The sequence below is a fragment of the Perognathus longimembris genome, chromosome 14 (assembly GCF_023159225.1).
Source record: "Perognathus longimembris pacificus isolate PPM17 chromosome 14, ASM2315922v1, whole genome shotgun sequence".
NCBI classification, from domain to species: Eukaryota; Metazoa; Chordata; class Mammalia; order Rodentia; family Heteromyidae; genus Perognathus; species Perognathus longimembris.
In genome coordinates this window covers 11693795-11716932 of record NC_063174.1, presented here as the reverse complement: position 1 = coordinate 11716932, position 23138 = coordinate 11693795, and the positions used below count along the sequence as shown (strand labels likewise).

At 35.9% G+C, this 23138-nt stretch overlaps 1 protein-coding gene across 3 annotated transcripts in view; it reads right to left on the bottom strand.

The window, feature by feature from the left end:
• Window positions 1–2383: 2383 nt before the first annotated feature.
• Mipol1 (mirror-image polydactyly 1) overlaps window positions 2384–23138 on the bottom strand; it is a 250668-nt gene continuing 229913 nt past the window's right edge. For all 3 annotated transcript variants that reach the window (XM_048362982.1, XM_048362983.1, XM_048362984.1), the window contains one exon: window positions 2384–2614. In XM_048362982.1, coding sequence (XP_048218939.1) covers window positions 2548–2614 — 67 coding nt within the window. In that variant the 3' untranslated portion in view covers window positions 2384–2547. The remainder of the gene's footprint in view (window positions 2615–23138) is intronic.

Sequence of the window (23138 nt, the reverse complement as noted above, 5' to 3'; positions counted from 1 at the left end):
GTACTGTCTTTTCTGACTTTTCTCTGAACTACTTAATTTTATAAGAAGTAAATTACTGGGTTTACACTCAAGGTTTAAAACTAACTCAAAGAAACATTTCTGGGCAGAGCAGAATACTTCTGAAGTTGCACTGTATGTGTATGACCAATAGTTAGTACTTATGGGATTCCCTCATTCAAAAAGAAAGCAATTTGAAATACTGCTGGTAAGTATTTTTAGATTTAAGAAGACAATATTTGGCTTTGATATTTGCATACGTTATTTTGTAGGTAGCTCAAATTCAAGAGACTAGGATATTTTGGGGAAAATACTAATAGTGAACAATAATGGATGCTTAGAACTGTTGTAAATTTCACTCTACAATATCATGCTCTAGAAAACTTGTGCATATTGATTAGAGGGATTGGTTGCTTTAATCTGATCAGTTAGGAAGAAATATTTGAAAGTTATAAAAATGTTTTAATATTGCCATTTGTGTAGTCTAACACCCTAGACAAAATAACTCCAGAGAAGTTTGTCTGCTCTTCAAGACTAAACTGAAAATTCAAGTTTACTTGTGATTTATTTTAAGAGGATTCAAGAATGGACAATGTTGTGACAAGAACTGCTTCCCTTTACTTACCACCTTCATATCCTGGATGACTTTAAAGGTGCTGTTTCTTCACATAGCAATTGAAACCTGTTCCAGGGTTCAACTGGAGCACAGACATGATGACTTTGTGCACACAGAATTAGAATTTTCTATCTTTTTTTTTTTTTTTTTTGGCTACTCCTGGGCCTTGGACTCCGGGCCTGAGCACTGGCCCTGGCTTCTTTTTGCTCAAGGCTAGCACTCCGCCACTTGAGCCACAGCGCCGCTTCTGGCCGTTTTCTGTATATGTGGTGCTGGGGAATCGAACCTAGGGCCTCGTGTATCCGAGGCAGGCACTCTTGCCACTAGGCCATATCCCCAGCCCAGAATTTTCTATCTTGATGTAGTAATTGGTCTATGAAAGACTATGCTCCTCTTTAGGCTATAGAGCAAATTCAATTGGTTTATTTTTAAACCCTACTGTTGCTAATTTTCTAATTTTCAAAGCTTAGAAATATGGCTAAGAACAGTCATCATGAGCAAATTCCAAATTTTGATGCACTGGGATGATTCGAACAGCAGTGAACTTGGTGGATATAGATTTAATATGGAAGAAAGAAAGAGCATCAGTGTTATGATTCTTTTTTTTTACTGAGGACAAAAAAGTACCTTTAATTTCCCTTTAGGTTAAGAAAAAGATAATTTCTAATGGCCTAGAAAAGAATGAGACAATCAATTATCCTGAATATATTCATCCTAAAATTTTGTCAATGGTGTGAAAGAGGGACTATCTGGGGACATCGGTCAGCAAGGGGAAGAAAGGAAAAAATACTGAGGGGTGAAAGGATTGAAGAATTATGTATATATGATATACAAAAGGGGGAGAGGAGGGGATAATGGAATATAATGGAGGGATTGAACTTGTTCAAAGTACATTGTACTCATCTATGGAGTTACATTAATGAAATTCCCTTTTACTAATTAAAATAAGAAAAAGAATTAAATTTTAATTAAAATTAAAAATAAGATAAAGAATTTGTTCACAGCAGGTAATTTTTCCCAATCTTAGAGAAGAGTTAAGAAATGACAAACTTAGAAAATAATCATTTGCTTACAAAATTTTCAGACTCAATCTCTTGTCTATTTTATTTGTTTGAGGCAGTCATTTTCTGTTGGCTTCTCTTCTACTGAATCTAGAAAAAAGTGAAGATTTTTACAGAACCAAATACATAAAATCTTAGTTTTACTTAGACAATTATCCAGATTCAGTATTAAAAAATATGGACAAAATGTATTTGTAAGTGCACACTAGCAATATTCTTTTTATTGAAAATAGTCTTCATTATTTCTGGTGAAATACAAATCATATCTTGGTGAATATCATTTTTATGTGCGAATCTCTCATTAAATCAAATCTATTTAATTCTTCGTATCTATACTTAATACTGACAAAGATTACATACATGCATTAAAGAAAGACTACATACTTTCATGTCTGAGCTTCTCTCATCAGTTCAGAAATATACTCTATATTGGAAAATACATTCATTTGAAGTTTTGACCTAACAGTAGATTAAGGTTTAGATAATATTTACTTTGCTGCACTTTGATTCTGAAAGGGCCATGTGTGAAGATACGACCCCGGCCAACTTTACCGTGTTGCTCTAGTGGTATCCCAGTAAAACATGATTTATATGAAAGACACTGAAATATAAAATAGTTACAAAATACGCTGTAACTTTATAGCTACCCATCGGTAAAAGTCTGTAGTTCATACATTTGGATAAATAACTCAAGTCAGCAGCAAAGTGGTTAAACATTTGTGATTTGATTTTATCTCAGCTTGGAATGTGGTTGGAGTGTCCCACTTCTAACAACTGTTTGCTAAGTTAAGGCTTTTCGTGTTTACACAGTGTTGAATGAAGCAGCCTGGTCACCAGATGTGATCGCTTCCCCCAGACTGTCGTTTCTTTCAGTCAGATCACTGTCCTCATAGTCCCGGTTCCAACCTTCTTCCTCAGGACGTCCACCAGCCTTTCTAACCTAAGTTGGGGGTAGGGCAAGTGGGAAGGGGAAAAAAAGGAATAAAAAGTGTAATTATTGTTTGGAATGTTTTGACTCAAAAAGGACAGTATTTGCCTGCCTTGGGAGTCATGTTAAGAGACAAGGCATTACTGTGAGAGACAGTGGTGCAGAGCGCCAAGAATTTGGGGTTAAATAATTGCAACAACACAGACTTTAACTCTGATCCTCAAATTCTGTGAGAGGTAGATGTCACACAAAATATAAAGGAAACTCATTTCAATACATTTACCTACTTGCCTTAAGGTTGTAAATGAATATGATAAGATAGCCTATTAAGCGGAGAGTAGCTTCAAACTGATTCTTATCTAGGAAATGCTTATTTCAACACAGAAATACTAGCCATTTCATATCTGTGACTTAATTAAAAAAGCAACATATTGGTACTGTACAATTTATACATTAAATATTTTTTATGCAATCATCTGGTGGAAGGAAATCAAGACATTAATTGGATGGCTAGGTGGGAAATTTTTCATGTCCCACAATCATGGAAATAATTTAAATATATACAAATGACCTAACTGCTTTCTCACCAGACTTTCTGTACTACATTTAAAACAGTTTCTATTTTTGGGTAGTGGAGGGTCAAAATTACCTATGTAAGCTTTTTAGTAAAAAAAAAAAAAGTGATTTTTGTCAAATGAATTGAAACCTAATCAATTAAACAGAAACAGTCAAAAGTTCAGAAGTCCATTCTGTGGTGTTGTTAGGCTACTCAATGGATCGGAGGTCAATGTTCATGTGGATCAGTAAATTTTGCTTAACAAAAGATAACAGAATGGAACTATCAGTTTTCTCCATATATATGTGTATATTTTTTTTCTTATGGAATCATAAAATCTTAACCCCAAATCTCACTTGATGTTACACATAGAAAAATTTTCCCTGTAGGTAAAAATCACAGCCAGCAGTTTTCATATACACATTCTACCCGCCACAAAGATTAGTGAGCCACAGAGTCTGGTCTGCTCCAGTTTGCCTCATTTATATGGATCCATGCATGAGGGTCCTTTGCAAATAAACACAGTGCAGAGCTAGACACTAAAGGAATGAGGGCATTCTTAGTGTCATATGCTCTTGTTCAGACTACTTGTTTCAGTGAGGAATGGACAACGCGATACGTACAACTTTGAAAACTAGTTTACAGCTAGTTGAATGATTTTTGCATATAACAAGAATTCTGTTCAAAGAAAACAGGAATATGTGGCAAGATATACAGGTGCATGGAAGGCTTTGTTCTAGGGAAGGGAGATTTGGGGAGTAAAAAGGTAAATCATGTCCAAGTTTATTACCATACGTTACTATCTGTAAATTACCCATCAACTTTATACACTCACTACTACAGTCTAGAGGGATACAAATACTTGAAGTGGAAGATTCATGGGAGAATTCATTGCATTGACAGATTAGTCAGACTTTCTCTAGTGCTATCTTATATATTCTGGATATTATGATTCATGGGATACTTGAATTGTGAAGGACAAGGATGAAAATTGTAGTCTAAATTACAAAAGTATCTGTAAACTTACTATTAAAATCCAATAATAGTTTGAATTAACTTTTTTTCTGTGCTGACTGCTGCTGCTGACCAATATCCTCACCTTTGAATTCCCTCTCAACAAATGGCTCCTCGTAGAAATATTAACAAGTGTATATTGTTAAAATGCAGAAAATGCTTAGCTTCTTCCTAGGTAGGGTTGTCTCATTTTCATTTCTTATATACTAGGACATCTTTCCATTTAGAACTCATATCTCATAAGAAGTTAGGAGGAAATACTTCAATATCATGTTTTGCAATGTCTCCCCTATATTTCAACAACTGCTAGATCAACCACATTCTCAGCTTAACCAGGTTGAATGATTTATGAAAATCTGATCTCAGAACTGAGAAAAATGTCAATTGCTTAGTTTTGTAAAAGCTTACTGACTTCTGAAACACAATGAAGCGCCTATGCCTTCCTGTAAGGAATGGGATAATCTGCCAGCAGACGCCGTGCCAACAGGAAGGCAGTTGTGTGTCTGGTAAAGCACCTTGCAGAATTTGCCTTCAGGTCATTCTTTACTATCCCAATCAATAATGTTCTTTAAAAAAAGTACGGACTTCACTAGAACAGGATACAAGTGTTTTAATGTTACCCAATGACATTCACAGGGGCTTCATGACATAGGAAAGGGTTAGTGCCAAAACTAAGATTTTTCCATGTTGAATATCCTTTTTACAAGTATTTCCTTTTACAAGGTTCTATGGTAAAAGTGACAAATTTGGGCCTTATTATAGCTGTTTTTAGTTCAGATCTATGTCTGTTAGGGTTTAGATGTTAAGAGACCTACAGATTTCAGAGTATGCATTAATGGAGTATGTGTCAATAGTGTTATTAATTTTTTTCCCCCAAAGGCCCACAGCTGGTGTCTCACACTTGTAAGGGAAGCTGAGTTTGGCCAGCCTGGGCATCCACGAGACCCCCTTGTCAACCAATACCTGGGTGTAGTGGCACATACCTGTCATTTCGGCTAGGTGAGAGGCTGAGCTTGGGAGGACTCTGGATCTATGCCACAATATGCAAAATATGTTTTAGAGATCTCCACCTTAACAGAAAAATCTGGACCTGGTGATATGTACCAGTCATCCCAGCTATAGAGAGAAGAATGGTAGAATACAGGTCTACTTAACCCTTTTGGGGGCAAAGATGCAAGAATATATCTCAAAAATAAATAGAGTATAAAGGGCTGGCAGCATAGCTCAAGTGACAGAGTACCTACTTAGTGAGGGCAAAAGCCTTGAGTTGAAACCCAAATACCTCACACAAAGTTTCTTCATATTCTTACCTAAGTTTAATTGAAAAAGTATTTGCTACTGTATATGTTTCTGGTACAACGGGTATTGTATATATGCCTACCTGATCTAGGGAAGGGAAAAAAAAAAGAGGGTGTAAGATATCACAAGAAATGTACTCACTGTCCTATTATGTAACTGTACCCCTTTTGCACAACACCTTGTCAACAAAATTTAATTAATAAATAAATAAAAAAAAGAATTAGGGCAACCCCCCCAAAAGTAAATGGTACTCCAAAAGCAATGTAAATTTGCTTAATTTAAGTGATAAAATGAATATTTGAAAAAAAGTATTTGCTAGTTTATTTCATTTACTATCAACACATTATTCCTGAACATAGGAATAAAGAGTTACAATCTATTAATTGTCTAATAAAACATACATTTACACTAGAAACTAAATTCATGGCTATTTTTAAGGCAGAAATTCTATTTTCTCCAATTAACATTTTAATACTTTATAATGAAATGCACAGTCCATCAAGTAAATAAACTAAGCCATAGTAAGTTTCTTATGTAGCCTACTTATATTTTCTCACTTAAAAAAAGAGAGCTCATAGAGTGTAACTGGATCAGAACTATGAAGTTAGTGGGTTTTGGAGCTGGATGCAATGCTAGGTTTAACTATCAATGCCCTTCATCTCTCCTGTGGGCCACACTGTTTAACAGTACTAACACCTTTAAGGTTGATTTATGACATCTTGTGGACTTGAATACTCTTATAAACTAGATGCTTTTTTTTTATAAGTGAAAACAGAATAAATATGTCATCCTTAGCTAGCTATGCCAAAGTAAGTATCTTACCATAGGTTCCAATTTTGAAAATAATTTCTATATTTGTCATTGAGATAGCAGGAGAGTTCATCTTGGTTAGACAACATTCTTTCTAGAAAAAGCATTCCTATTATTTAGGCAATGAAGTTGCTCCATCAGATATAGTTACCTTTTAGTTAATTGGAGATAAGAGTCTCACAGACTTTCCTGCCTAGGCTGGCTTTAAACCATGATCCTCAGATCTCAGCCTCCCGAGTAGCTAGGATTATAGGCATGCGCCACTAGCACCTGGCCATGATTCACTCAACATTTAAGTTGAAAAAATTTTAGAAAAATATTGGTACACTGTATTTTTTTCTCACTGGAGCTTTGACCTACTAAAACTTGGTCATAATAGTGCTAATGTAGGAAGCAATGAAAGGGTGCCAATTCATGTCAGAAGGCTGAGATCTGGAGGATTGTGGTATCAAGAGAGCTGTGGAAGAAAAGTGAGTAAGACTCTATTTCCAAAATAACCAGAGAAAAAAGCAGGACTGGGGGTAAGCTAAAGTGAGCTAAAGTCAGTTGATCAAGCAAATGGAACAGGCTTGAGGCTCCAAGTTAAAGTCCAGTGCTCAGTAATGTGAATGTACTTCATGTCAATGAATTATACTCACTTAAAATGGTGAAAATGCTATAAATATTTTCCTACAACAACAATAAAAACAGACTTGAAGGCCCAAATTAGAGCTGTGGAAATGTAGACAGAAAGAAGGGTCTAGATTTGAAAGGTATTTAGGACTTTTTAATGGCGTGAAATAGGTCGGGCAATAAGGGTGTCAAGCGCCTTCTTCTGGTGACTAGATAGTGATGCTCTAACAAAGGCAAAGGAGTAGGTTTCTTCTGGAGAATGTGTGAGAGGATGACTTCCGTCTATTATTTATATATTTGAGGTTTTACTTTATGGTGGGGGGGAAGCAGTCGTGTGGCTTGAACTCAGAGCCTAGGCACTGTCCCTGGACTTCTTTTGCTCAAAGCTAGTGCTCTACCACTTGAGTCACAGTGCCACTTGCAGCCTTTTCTGTTTATGTGGTATATATAGCAAGCCCTCTACCATTAAGACACATTTCCAGCCCATGTGAGTCATGTTAGTAGGGATAAGAAGCAGCTATTTGGATAGGAGAGTTTAAGTTCAAGGGAAAAATTGGGACTCATTTCTGTTTAGTCAGTATTTGTTGAATAATTAGAAACAAGGTTGGAAAATGGATGTATATATGGTTAGCTTCAGTAAATTATTGGCAAATGGTACTATGAAAGTATAAATACAAGCATTAAACAGCATCTGGTTTGGGAATGGAAGCAAAGGAGAGGTCTGCAAAGGTTTCCTAATGATCTTGAGTTAATTAAAGAATGAGAGGGAAATAGTCACCTTGTAAAAGATGGGATGAAAATAGGACTAGGATGGGCTTTCCAGGCAGAGAAAAGGCTTGTGAAGTCCTACAGATAGGAAAATCATGATGTATACCCAGGACTACCTGTAGTTTTGTTTCTCAGGATGATGGGATATGAGGTAGAAGATGACAGGAAATGAGACTAGGCAGGCTGGTCCTGACTGGACATTACAATTGAAACCAGAGGAGTGATTTCAATTACCCAGCTTCCATGTCAGTTTTCTACCTCTAACCCTTCACACATGTCCAGACATGACAGTTTCTGATAAAGTTGTATGATTCAGAAAAAGTACATATGTATCTTACTATGGGACAGGGCTTTAATTTAAATTTGTAAATATCTGATGTTAAAGATCTCAGGAGATACATCTGAGTTTCACATTTTCTCTGAAATGATTTCATGGATGTGAACTAGATAGTTCTACAGATAGTCTACAGATAAGATTGTTGCTGCTTGTAGTCAGTTGGCATTATTGACTTCATTTGGAAGAAAAAGAGGAAATGACAAGGAAAAATTTGAGGATGAGACTAGTAGTACTAATTTTTTAACTTAACAGTTTTTTTTTAATTTCAAAAGGTTGTACAAGGGGTTTTACAAATTTTAAACTATCATTACTATTGAATAATGAGTGCATTAAGGCTGGGGTGTAGGTCAGTTGTAGAGTGCTTGCACAGCATGTATAAAACCCCGGATCTGAGCTGGGTGCCGGTGGCTCATGCCTAAAATCCTAGCTACTCAGGAGGTTGAGGTCTGAGGATCAAAGTTCAAAGCCAGCCCTGGCAGGAAAGTTTGTGAGACTCTTTTTTTTTTTTTTTTTTTTTGCCAGTCCTGGGCCTTGGACTCAGGGCCTGAGCACTGTCCCTGGCTTCTTCCCGCTCAAGGCTAGCACTCTGCCACTTGAGCCACAGCGCCACTTCTGGCCGTTTTCTGTATATGTGGTGCTGGGGAATCGAACCTAGGGCCTCGTGTATCCGAGGCAGGCACTCTTGCCACTAGGCCATATCCCCAGCCCTGTGAGACTCTTATCTCTAGTAAATTACCAAAACAAACAGACAAAACTCAAAACAAGAATCCAAGGAAGCTGAAGTGGAGCTGTGGCTCCAGTGGTAGAGTGCTAGCCTTGAGCAAAACAAAACAAACCCCACCTCCGCAAAACAAAGCTTAAGGACAGCACCCAGGCCCTGAGTTCAAGCCCCATGACCAGCCAAACAACCTACAAAAATATCTCAAAACAAACAAAAAAACCCCTTGGGTTTGATATCCAGCGCTGACAAAAAAGTTTGATTGATTTGCTATAACTTTCAAATTAAACAAATTTAATTCAATTTGTTCTCTCCAAACTATTTTGCTGTGTAAAAGGTATCTACAGTTACTGGAATAAAAAATAAATGAAATCAATATAGATATATTACTTTAGCTTTCTAGAGAAGTAATCATATAAAATACTATTATTTGAACATTCAGAAATGTGTAAGTAGTTGTTTTTAAATGGTACCTTCTTAACATTTGTTCGACATAGGTTTTTGGGGGTGTCTACTATAGATGCATGTTATATGATATGTTTTCACAAATTCAAAATTCTCTATGGAGATGGATTATAAAAGGAATTCTTAACTGTAGAAAATTATGGCATAGTTAGCTTCATATTATTCATTTTTCATATGGTTATTGGATTTTATATGTTGCAGATTGTACCCAGACCTCAAATTCTTGGATTATTTTATTTGCTACGACTCACTTAACTTCACTTTTTAGATTTACAGTAGTACTAGGAAATTGCTTTCACCTTGAAATTAAGCAAGTAACTTAAATTTATCTTTGAGATTACATAGGACATAGAAAACATAGTACATGCATATTTAACAGTGCTAAGATATGTGATTCCTTATTTAATATCACTAATAGCCAAAGTAGACAAGGCACTGAGAAGTTACTCATACTTTATATGTAGACTACCATTGATTATCTTATATAAATGTGGAAAAATGAGGCTCATCAGTCTATCATAGCATTAGTTACTAACTAGCTATCTATCAATAATAAATATAACATTAGACATATAAAATGTGCAAAACTTTGTATACTCGATTTTTGTTTTTGCCCATTTGAAAATTAATATGTAAAGAAGATTAAAGCTGATGTGATATTGATCAAGATGCACTAAACTTATAAACTTATTTGTTAAATGGAAACCTCTTTGTACAACTGAAAGATAATAAGGAAACATAATTTGAAAAGATTAAAGCTATACTTCCTTCTTTTTAGTATCTCCAAGGTGATTTTATTTCAAGTTATTAGATTTTTAAAACAGTGATTTCATGTAATTTTACCCAGAACTTACTTAAGATTTTGTGAGATAGAATGTCTACATTGTCCCCCGGAGTCCAGTTAGTCTATGGCAGCAGTAGTGCAGTGGATATGATACTATTATAAAGTACTTAACAAAAGATAATGGAGCTATTTTGCTTAAGCCTCTAACTCAACATCAGAAAGTGATTGAGCTAACAGGATGAATTAAGATCAAGAGATAATTTTTATTGGCCCTTTCACTTTGCCTATCAGAGGCTATTTAAATCCTATATAAGATTCCCAAGAAAACATCAGTAACAAGGGCATGAAGCTCCACCAGGGCAGGGATATTCTGTTTTCTGTGCACTACTCTGTACTTGGTAACTAGTAGAGTGTTCTTTCAAATATCCACAGGGTAGGGCCCATATATAAATATTTACATACACATATGCTGGGAATAAGGAGTAATTTCATTTACTTTCTCAATTCTAAAGTAATGAATTTGAAATTTTGATAGTGACCCACTATAAGTAGGTTTGAAAAATAAGACAAGTCAAATACTTATTGGGTATGGTGGCTTCTGCCTGTAATGCTACACTTTGGAGTCTAAGGCAGAAGGATCACAACCTTGAGGCCAGACTGGGTTACACAGCCAGATCCTGTATAAAAAAAAAAAAGTCAGTTCATCAATGTGAAGATTTGTAGTACACAGTTGCGTTTTTGCAGGAACCATTAGATGATAGAATAATTATCTGAAAAGAACACATTTCTTCACTTTTAATGAAGAAAGTTTAGAGTGTGTAATGGAAAAGATGGACGATGAAATTCTGTCTGAAGTGAGAGCTAAGTCAAGGTTGGTTTTATTTTGTATCAGGAAGCATTTACCCAATGTGACAACAATGAATTTTCAAAATTATGAAAGTCAGCCTCTTCAGTTCTTTTTTATTTCAAAATTTATGGGAAGAGAGAAAGAGGGGAAAGAGCAGAGAGGAGAGGGGAAAGGAGAGAAGGGAAAACAGAGCGAGAGAAGAGGAAGAAAGAGGGCAAGAGAGAAGGGAGAGTACAAAGAGCAATTATGCAAGTAGACTGCTTATGGGAGAAGGATCAGTCAGACTTAGGAAGATATAAGACAGACAGCAGGAAAGCAAGTGACAACTATTTTAACTAGTTCACTCAATTTTTTTTTTTTTGTCGTACCTGGGTCTGAACTTGCAGGTTTTCTTTTTTTCTTACTATACAGACACTCTATTGTTTAAACATACTTCTAGTCTTTTGCTTTAGTGATTTATCAGGTAATGTTTTTGTTCAGAGTTGGCCTAAGATCACAATTTACCTATGGCTGCTGGTACAACTGAGACCACAGGCATGCTCTACCATGCCCAAACATGCCCAGTTTAGTGAGATGACAATCTTCTTAAGGGTAGTGAGAACTGAATTCAGGGCCTGGGTGCTGTCCTTGAGCTTTTTCGCTCAAGGCTAGCACTCTATCAATTTCAGCCACAGCTCCACTTCCAGTTTTCAGGTGAAGATAAGAGTCTCAAGGACTTTGCTGCCCAGGTTGGCTTCCAACTGCAATCCTCAAATCTCATTTTCCTGAGTAGCTAGGATTACAGGTGTGAGCCAGGAGTCTGGTGATGACAGTCTTCTTAATTTTTACCTGAGCTACTCTTGAACCATAATCCTTTTGATTTTGGCTTCTGAGTAATGGAGATTACTGCTGTAAACCACTGTTTCTACCTTGTTAGTGAGATGTCAAGTCGTTGGAGAGTTGTTTTTTATTTTTATTTTTACTTATTCTAGCATTTGTGTTGCCTTTGTTCTACAGCTCCAAGGACAACCCCTATGCATATTTGCTTAGGTTACATCTGAAGGTTCATATTATTTCTTTTAGGTTAAATGGGCTGTTTTATTTAAAATATCTAACTTGTATTATTTTCGGAGATAAACCTGCAAAACAAAGCTTCAAACTTCCTACCGATAAAATTCTTAAAGATCTTCTAATACTATATATAGCATGATAATGAATAATGTAATTATCATTACTTTTCCTTAGATTACTTAGGTTTGGGTAATATGTGTACGTTTTCCAGTTTGTGTATATTACTAAAACTTGTACAGAAATATCTTTTCTGAGTAAAGCACCTAGGTTAATTACATTAATGAATGGTTGTTGTAAGTCTTTGTTAATAGCCCTCTCTCATCCTATGCCTTTTAAAGCAAAATGATTAGTAAAATTCTCTTTGTGCAGCTTTCAGAAGCTTAGAGCTGGATTTTTAAATATTCACACTTGAGTCTGGTTCAGATAATTCTTTCCAATGTGAGTGACAGCAGCTCAGAAGTTGATCTGCTGTTTGCCCAGTAGAGGAGTTACATATTGCCTTTTGAAGAATGACACCTCAAACGGCGGCACTGACATTTGGTCTATCTTTGAGTGGCTTGGGATACAGCTTTTAAGAATAATCTTTATGATTCAGAATAACTTTGGACATTCTGACTTTTAGTACTAAACTCTATGGAAAGAGTTTAATTATGTGGGAAGTGGGGTTATATAACCTAAATTGCTATCATTCTACACAGAGTCTCATGGGTATTTCTATTATTCCCAGAGAAGGATCGCAAAAGCCTTTCCCTTCTTCGGTTGTTCAGTTTCTGGAAGCCAATTTTGATGAGTTTTATATCTGCGACCTGGCAGTACTGTTCTCAAATTCAACTTAATATTTTTTCTCATAAGTTTGTAAGTTAGGGTTACACAAAAAGAAAATGAAATCAGTTCTTAGCATGGAACTAAAGACATTCTATCAATGGCACTGTATTGTTGCTACAGCTTAGGCAGAAAAACCTTAAAATACTGACTTGTGTACCCTTCTGTGTCTATTTGGTCACTAATTCATGTTTTCTCTGTGTTTCTCACAGAAACCCCACTCTCAGTGCCCACACTAGAACATCATCTTCTTGCCTTCTTATACTACAGTACTATGATGGTTTCCTAGCTGGTATTATTTTCCTCTAATTCCAAACATCTCAATCAACCTTGAATGCTGAGGGACACGCCAGAGTTTCTCAACTATTATTATTATTATTTTTTTATCAAGTAATCATGGACACAACTCTATAATGTCTTCTTATTCCTGACATAGGAAACCAAATGCCTTTGCATAATTTGAAGGCTCTCGCAATCCGGCAGAACCTTGCCTATCTGATGTCATTCCACAGACCCCGTGCTCTGCCAGCCTGCCGTCTGCGTGTCTCATCTCACAGACTAGGCTCACACTTGGCCCTCTATTCATTGTGCTCCGTTTCTCTTTCCTATTAATTTTCTCTCTCTTTTCTGTTAATTCTTACCCCACTCATTTCACAGGGCCAAGTTCACGTTCTTTGAAGCTTTCACGCTTCTGTTATCTGTGCTGGGTAACAGCAGACTCAGATCACTCAGCATACATTTATTGTAGGAAATAATAAATGAGTGAAGATACACATATATTATTAGCTATATGCTGATACAAGATGCCAGATTCTCTTTAACTCAAATGATTTCTCTTGCAGTATATAAGTTTTTTTTCAAGTATTTAGTACGAGTATGTTAAGTGTATCAATATTTGGAAAAAACTAAATACTTTAAATTTTTTCATTTCTGCACACTGCTAATATAGGAGATGATTTTTGTTTTGCAGGTCCTGAGACTGGAACTCTGGGCCTCAGTGCTATCCTTGAGCTTTTGTGCTCAAGACAAGAGTCTCTCAGAGTTTTCTGCCCTGGCTGGCTTCAAACCGAGATCCTCAGATCTCAGCCTTCTGAGTAGTTAGGATTACAGGTGGTTGGTGCCTGGCTAGGAGGTGATTTTTTTTTTTATGAGTTGTCATTCTTTATATCTTATAATATTTTTGCTAACCCCCCACATGTTCGACAAGCTAACATTTTTTAAAATTTGTGCTTACAATGAAAGAGTAGGGAAAAAGGTGCTGCTGATGAGTAAAAAGAGTTCACCATATTCATGTCACCTTTTATGAAAAATTTTCCAAATTACTAGTGTTTGTAATGCTATGTTCATATATTCAGATATTTGAATCATCCACATTATGTTATGTCCAGTCTGTTAACATCTTATTGAGAGGATAATTTACTAGCCTCAAAACAAGCTATTGAATCCTTTTAAAATTTCTTTTTCCTCCTACAAAACAGTACTGACCTTTAATATATAGTATATTCTATTTTAGTTCATTTCTCCCATTTCTTTTGCCTACATATGCCAACTTTGACTCATCAAAGTTTCTACTTGGTTCCAAAGGCTCTTCTTCAAGTACAAGGGACTCAAGGGGCTATTTAGTAGTTGGATGTTTTTCTTCTCTCCCTTTCTTTTTAAAATTAGCCTCTGTCACTCTAAAAATCTAAAAAGGGAAATCAAAGAAGACACAAGGAAATGGAAAGACCTCCCATGCTCATGGGTAGGCAGAATCAATACAGTGAAAATGGCCATATTGCCCAAATTGTTATACAAATTCAATGCAATCCCCATCAAGATCCCAGCTACATTCTTCACTGAAATAGAGAAAGCAACCCATAAATTCATATGGAACAGCAAAAGACCTAGAATAGCCAAAACAATTCTAGGCAAAAAAAGCAGTGCAGGAGGTATCACAATACCAGACTTCAAGCTCTATTATAGAGCCATCAAAACAAAAACAGCCTCGTATTGGTATAAAAACAGACCTGAAGACCAATGGAATAGAATTGAAGACCCAGAAATAAAACCGCACTCTTACAGTCAGCTGATATTCAACAAAGGAGCTAAAGACACACAATGGAATAAACATAGCCTCTTCAACTACGGGTGCTGGGAAAACTGGACAGCCATATGCAGAAAACTCAAAGTAGACCCTAGCCTATCACCATGCACCAAGATCAACTCAAAATGGATCAAGGACCTCAACATCAGTCCTGAATCCTTGAAACTACTGAAGGACAGAGTAGGAAAGACGCTAGAACTTATAGGCACAGGAAACTTCCTGAATAGAGTCTCAGGGGCACAACAGATAGGGGAGAGACTCGACAAATGGGACTACTACAAATTAAAAAGTTTCTGCACAGCTAAGGACATAGCCACCAAACTAGAAAGACAGCCAACCATATGGGAAAGGATCTTTACCAGCACAGCAACAGACAAAGGTCTAATATCCGTCATCTACAGAGAACTCAAAAAACTAAGCCACTCCAAGCACAATAAACCAATTAGGAAATGGGCAAAGGAGCTAAAGAGAGACTTCACAAGAGAAGAGATAAAAATGGCAAAGAAACATATGAGGAGAGCTGGGAATATGGCCTACTGGCTAGAGCGCCTGCCATATATACATGAAGCCCTAGGTTCGATTCCCCAGCATCACATATATAGAAAATGGCCAGAAGTGGCGCTGTGGCTCAAGTGGCAGAGTGCTAGCCTTGAGCAAAAAGCAAACCAGGGACAGTGCTCAGGCCCTGAGTCCAAGGCCCAGGACTGGCGCAAAAAAAAAAAAAAAAAAAAAGAAACATATGAGGAAATGTTCAACATCCTTGGCAGTAAAGGAAATGCAAATAAAAACAACCCTGAGATACCACCTCACTCCAGTTAGAATGGCCTATACTCTGAACTCAGGCAACAACAAATGCTGGAAGGGGTGCGGGAAAGAGGAACCCTTCTCCATTGTTGGTGGGAGTGCAAATTAGTACAACCACTTTGGAGAACAGTATGGAGGTTCCTCAAAAAGCTCAACATAGATCCACCCTATGACCCAGCCATACCACTTGTAGGCATCTATCCTGAACAACAGGCCTCAAGATATCAAAAAGACATCTGCACTTCCATGTTTATCGCTGCACAATTCACAATAGCCAAAATATGGAAACAACCCAGATGCCCCTCCACAGATGAATGGGTCCAAAAAATATGGTACCTATACACAATGGAATACTATATAGCGATTAGAAATGGTGAAATATTGGTATTCGCAGGGAAATGGTCAGAACTTGAACAAATAATGTTGAGCGAGACAAGCCTAGAACACAGAAAACAAAGGGGCATGATCTCCTTGATCTATGACTGTTAAGGTGGGGGGAAGGGGAGACAGTAGAGACCAGGTCTGGGAAACCAAACTTCTTGTCAAATGGTATTTCCCACAGGTTTGGGTCAGAGACCCAACATTATGTAACTAAAACCAAACAACTACTCAACATATAAACGTTAAAAACAGACCTCTCAGTGGATCACAATAGCTCAAAAGCCATGTATGTATGTTCATATAAGACAAGGATAAGCAAACTCTATTGTTGACGATACATTTAAAGTCCTAAGTGAATTTCCTTTGGTGTAGGCCACGTGGATACTGTATATGTTTTTGGTACACTGTGTATAGTATATATGTCTACCTGATCTAGGGAAGGGAAAGAAAAACAGGGTGTAAGATATCACAAGAAATGTACACACTGCCTTATTATGTAACTGTACCCCTTTTGCACAACACCGTGTCAAAATTTTTTTTAATTAATAAAAATAAATAAAAAATTAGCCTCTGTCAAAAGAGTTTCATTGTGATATTTCCATGCATGCATTTAATATACTTTGATTAAATTCACATCCTATATAACCCCTTCTCACTCTGCTTTTTCTGATCTTTTATGTACCATTGGAAGATATATATATATATATATATATATACACACACACACACATACATATATACAGACAGATACATATAGATATTTGGATGAATGTGTAATATATATGTATATGTATATTAAAGGCATATGGAAAGCATAATTTTGAGTAAAAATTTCCTCCAAGTTAGTTCTAGCTCATACTTTATGTTTATATTACAGCTTGTGTTATTTGAACCATTCTTATGAAACATATTTGTAATAAAGTAGATCACAATTAGAGACAAGATGAAACTTAGCTACTTACCATAAATAACTATCCCATTTCTCTTTTCCATATACCAAAAGAAGTTAAAAATCTCTAGGTCTTCAATAGTATTTATACAAATACTATGTTTCTAACTTATTGACCTTTGTAACTATTCAAATTATTCTTCAACAATTCCACTATCATAGACATGTGCCTTTTATAATAATTGCACATATGTGCAAATATTTAATTTTAAGCATGCTCACTGTAGCAGTACTTCAAAAACAATACAATAGATAATAAAAATAATTAGTTAAGTAAATTATGGTATAACTATATGGGAGATTTAAAATCACTTGTACTAGTTTATTAATTTTATATATAATGCCACAAATATTTTTTACTTTTGAAAAAATTATTATTATAAAGGTGATTTACCGAGGTGTAGGGTTACATAAGTCACATAAAGTGTACATTTCTTTTTGGACAATGTCATCCCTTCCTTTGCTTCAAATGGCATTTTTCGTAGACATGGATAGCATGTTAAGTGATATACTTAGTTTATAATTTTTTATGTATTCTGTAAAAAATTTGCAAAATGTCACATTACATTCTTTCTAAAAATTAATGTGTATTGTTTTAGTAGTTTAAAAATACCATGTATATTGTTTAAATAAACATTCTCAAAATGTTTAGCCTTCTAAAAAGGCGTTTAATGGGCTGGTAGCATAGCTCAGTAGTGGAGCACTTGTCTAGCATGTATGAGGTTCTTGGGTTTGCAAAACACAACAGTATTGGAAATAAACAAAACATATATATACCAACAAAAAAGCCCTTTGAGACCCCCAAAAGGTATCTGTTTTTTTTTCAAATCTAATGCATGTAACTGGTAACATATGCAATGAGATTATTTAAAAGAGAAAAATGAAATCTATTTTTCCTATTCTCACTTGGCTCTCCACAGTTTTGGAGATCTTATACTTGACAGAGAAAATGAAGCTTAAAAGTTTCATATGGCAGTGAGGCTACATGTTTATACTATATACTGTGTATGTTTTACAATTTTATTACCTAATGGCTACAAGTTTTCCAGAAAAAAAAAACCAATTAAGGAACACATGGTACACAAAACTGAGAGAAAACTTGTTTCTCTGATAAAATAAATCTAGGTCCTACTGTTTTACTAATTATGTATTTAAAATATTTTTAAAAGGTTAATTGAACTGAGACAGGTTTTCTCATACATTCAAGGCTATCTCAGGTGATTTCTTTTATAATCTCCCTCACCCAATGGAACTAAACTAGTATCTCTGAGTTCAGACCTTTCATTGTGTTTTGATCCTGTTTGTTTTATCCTTGAAGGATATTTGCTTTGGAAGAGGAGATTTATGGCTGAATAACTATGACTAAATAGCTTATTTGCTAAGATAAATGAATCTGAATTGGCATTAAATAAGTATGAAAACTACTGGCTCCTGGATTTCTAATTAATCAAAACAACTCCTTGGTTAAAGAAAAAAGGTAAATGAAGATGAAGTTAATACTAATGCTCTTATTCTGTAATCATAAAAACTTAAAAATCCAATTTAAAAGAAGGCAAGCTTGTTTCACATAAAATATCACAATTTAACAAATAAACCTAACACATGTAGAATCATTTTCTGGAAAAAAAAAGCAGAAGCAAAGTTATAAACATAGCAAATGATTAGAGTATGCATAATAAGGACCTAATTTAGTTTCTAAAGAGGTCTTATGAATCAATAAAACTGACCTACTGTCCAAGATAGAAACAAGAAATGAACATCAACAGGAAGTTCACATACAAAGTAAGGCATATTAAAAGAAATTTTTTCACCCAATAGACTGGAAGGCTAATAACTCACTAAATAGCAGTAAAAGGCTTGGGGAAATGAGTATTTTGTTTATTTGTTTTTTTCTTTATTGTCATAGTGAAGTACACAGGGGTTACAGTTTCACATGTAAGGCAGTGAGTATATTTCTTGTCCAACTTGTTACCTCCTCCCTCTTTTCCCCCCCTCCCCCTCCCCATTTCCCTCTCGGAAATGAGTATTCTTATAGATTACTAAGTATTTATATGAGTATAATTATTTATATGAGGAATTTAAACTCAGAGACTTGTGCTTAGTTCAAACACTGAACACGCTGCTGAACTGGTATTGTAAAGATAGGGTCTTCTTGTCCAGATATATGCGTGAACCACTAGGTCCCTATTTTAAAAGTCTTCCTGTCATAACTGAAATGACTGGTGTGCACCCCGCCTAGCTTTTTCCATCGAGATGGAACCTTCAGTCTTCCGTGTAACTAGAATGACAGGTGTGTACCACTGCACCCGGCTATGGATTGAGAGGGATTTCTCAAAGTTTCCTGCCCAGTATTGCTTTGATCCATGATCTTCCCATTCTTAGTCTCCCAAGTAGTTAAGGTTACAGATGTGAGTCAACAACACCAGTTTATATGAATTTTTAAAAAGATAATTTCAGTAATGTTAAGAAAAATTAAAAGCATGCATTTTCTAACCTTAAAATTTTCATTTATCAGAATTTCTCCTACTATCAGAAAAAAAAAAAAACCCAAAACCTGCTAGGTGCTAATGGCTAACATCCATAATCCTAGACACTCAGGAAGCTAAGATCTGAGAATCGCAGTTCAAAGCCAGCCTGGGCAGAAAAGTCCCTTGTGAGACTCTTATCTCCAATTAGCCACTGGAAGTAGAGATAAGACTCCAACTGGTAGAGCAATAATAGCCTTGAGCAAAAAAGCTCAGGGACAGTGCCCAGGTCCTGAGTTCAAGCCCCATGACTGACAAAAACAAACAACGCCCCCTCCTCCCAATCCACAACTATATAAAAATCTGTTTAGGGGAAGGCTATTCACGCATATCATTGTTTTTATTAACAAATTCAACAAATCCCAAATGCTTTTCTCACAAAATTTTTAGCATAGTATACAAAAAAGTGCCATGAAGTAATATTTCAATAACAAAATTATAGTTTTTACTGTTTTATTTTTTTTGCTACAGATTGTGCTTATGGCCTCATGAATGCTAAGCATTTCCTATACTACTCAGCTATACCTGGAACCTTTTGTATTGGACTTTTACAATATTTTCTATGAGTAGAAAATAGTAATCAGTGCTTATGCTTTTTAATGTCTCTATGAAAGTTGATAGTTTTGAAAAGATTGAAATTACAGAGTTAATTTTTTCGCACTATTAAGATACACAAATGTGTTTTCCCCTCTTTTGAGCCCATCAATATAAATTTCAATTTGTGAATAATCAAAAGCATCACTAAAATGGTGATTACATTCACCAAATTGTGAAGGAAGAAGAGTCGGGAGGCTCATGCTTGGCACTGAGACTGAGATTGAGTCTTCTGAGACTCAGAGGACTGCACTTTGGAGCTAGCCCTGATAAGAAAAGTCTGTGAGAATACATTTCTAGTTAACCAGGAAAATTCTGGACTGGACACATGGCTTAGGAGGTAGAGCACAAGCCATGATTAAGAATGTTGAGCAAGAGTAGGAGACTCAAAGTTCAAGTCCTTATGAATTCTCTCTCTCTCTCTTTCTCTGTCTCTCTGTCTCTGTCTCTGTCTCTCTCTCCTTCTCCTCCCTCCCTTTCTTTCGTGCATTGTGGGAGGGGTAACAGTTGATGCTCTGTAATTCTGATCATCTCTCAAAAATCGAGGTTGTAATAAAAGTACATCTTTCTGCAGAGAAAGTAACAATCTTTCTTTAACAAAAATCTAACATGTTGATAGTTGACTTTTCCTTTTTACTTAATCCACCTAATAGGTGGTTATTCATGTTGCTAATAAAGAAACAACAACAACCAAACAGACTTGTGAGCTTCTGGAAAAAATTGAACAATTGAATCAAACTTTGGAAAAATACTGAAATATAAGAAGTTCCCAATGAAATATCTCTGATAATAAACTTGGTCTTGTCCATACAGTTACTACATCACCAGTGGAATAAAGCAGCATTTAAGCTGGTTCCTGGTGGCTCACCTGTAATCCTAGTTAATCAGGAGGCTGAGGTGTGAGGATTGTGGTTTGAAGCCAGTTTAGGTAGGAAAGTTGTAGACTCTTATCACGAATTAAACACCACAAAGTTGAAGGCAGAACTGTGGCTCAAGTGGCAGCATGCCAGCCTTAGTAAAGAAGCCAAGCAAGAGCATGAGCCCTGAGTTCAAGCTCCAGTATGGTCACAAAAGCACCAACAACAAAAGAAAAAAGAAAAAAAGAAAAGAAAAAGAGCTCCTTTTGCTCAAGGCTAGCACTCAACCACTCGAGCTACAGCACCACTCCTGGCTTCTGTGATTAATTGGAGATGAGTCTCATGGACTTTCCTGCCTGAGTTGGCTTCAAACCTCGATCCTCAGATCTGAGCCTCCTGATTAATGAGGATTACAGGCGTGAGTCACCAGTGCTCAGCTCGGCAGGTCATTTTTATCCACGAGTTTCATAGAACCCTTGTGTCAGGAATCGGTTTTCATTTTACAACTGTGAGAGATTTACATTTATTTCACGTGTAAAACACATATCAAATATTTTGTACCAAGACTATTCTTGGCTTCCATATGGAAGGACTTCTCTCTTAGCTAACCCTACTGATCTTACTGAGCACCGTTTAGGAAAAAAGCAAGCAAACAAGCAAACCTACAACACGCCTCCCACCTTCCCTAAATATAAATTGAATCTCCCTGTTACACTCTCTAGGAAGCTGATACATAGCTTTGAAAGTATGGTCTATTTAATTAAGTAGGTGGCAGGTGAGTTAGCTATTTAAGACTTCATCAAATTCTAATGAAACTTGTTTTCCTTCTTAATAGCAAGAATTGTTTTAAATTGAGGACACAGATCAGTAGAGCATTTGTCTGTCTATCATGCAAGAGGTCTTCAGTTCAATCTCCAGCACAAGAAACAAAAACAAAATAAAGAAATAAAGTGTTGATCCTTTGGGGCTGGAGATGTATTTGTGTTAGAGGATCTGCCCTAGATGGTGCAAGGCTCAGGGTTTAATCCATGGAGCTGAAAATAAAATAAAACAAAGCAAAAACAAAAAACAATAAAAAGAAAAACAAAACCCACTAATGACAATGAGCAAATGATGGGACTGCTAGAACAAATCTTTGATGCATTCATTTTATTCTCTACCTTTTACTTAATCAGTGCAGAGTTCATTGTTTTAAAGTTTATGGTTGTTTTTTTTTCTTTTTTCTTTTTTGGCAGTCCTGGGGCTTGAACTCAGGGCCTGAGCATTGTCCCTGGCTTCTTTTTGCTCAAGACTAGCGCTCTACCACTTGAGCCACAGCGCCACTTCTGGCTTTTTCTATATATGTGGTGCTGAGAAATCGAACCCAGGGCTTCATGTATACGAAGCAAGTACTTTACCACTAGACCATATTCCCAGCCCCACTGTTTTAAAGTTTTTACTTAATGATACTTAAAAGTTTTAAGGACCAGTTTTGTTTCCATAATATGAAAAAAAAGATAATGAAAGCAATATAAAATTCAATTACTAAGGATAAAAATTTTATTAACAGGTCCAATTTCCACATCCTAAATAAGAAATATGATGCATATGTATCATTTTGCTACTCACATGTAGCTCGCCAGAATAACTACTTAAGATGTATTCCTAGTAAATAAACATTTTCACTGGATTCATTATTCAGAAAGCTATGAGCAGTACTCCAACCAATTTACACTACACAATAAACTATGTATTCTGTGAAAGTCAAATGTTTTCAGAGTCAATGTAATCACAACATACTGTTTATGGACTCATGGGTTCACTTAGAGTTTGCTTATAACTGGTTCATAGAGATGAAAGTTTGTATATCACAATAGGCTTTATTGATTTATCAGTTACTGAATATACCAAGCAGACTCAGTAAACTGGAAAAGCCAGATTGAATGTTAGTGTCAAATAATAGCAAATGATAGAACACTTCAGAACATAATCAGAATGCTGGCATGAGAAAGGAAGATGGTGTAAAGTGCACTAGCAAAAGTATTTAGTAAATCCAGAAACGTAAGTTACTAGTTTAAAGTTATACACTTTGTTCATGTTGAGAAAAAATATTCACCCAACAATTTAAAGGCATAAAGCCAATTACTCTATAATAGAGTATTATATATCCTTTGGAAATAATTTTAATTTGAAGATATGTAAAATAATCTTTAATGTTTATTTTTAATAGCATACAGCAAATGGTTCCTTTCCTTTAGTAACTTACAACATATGTTAATATA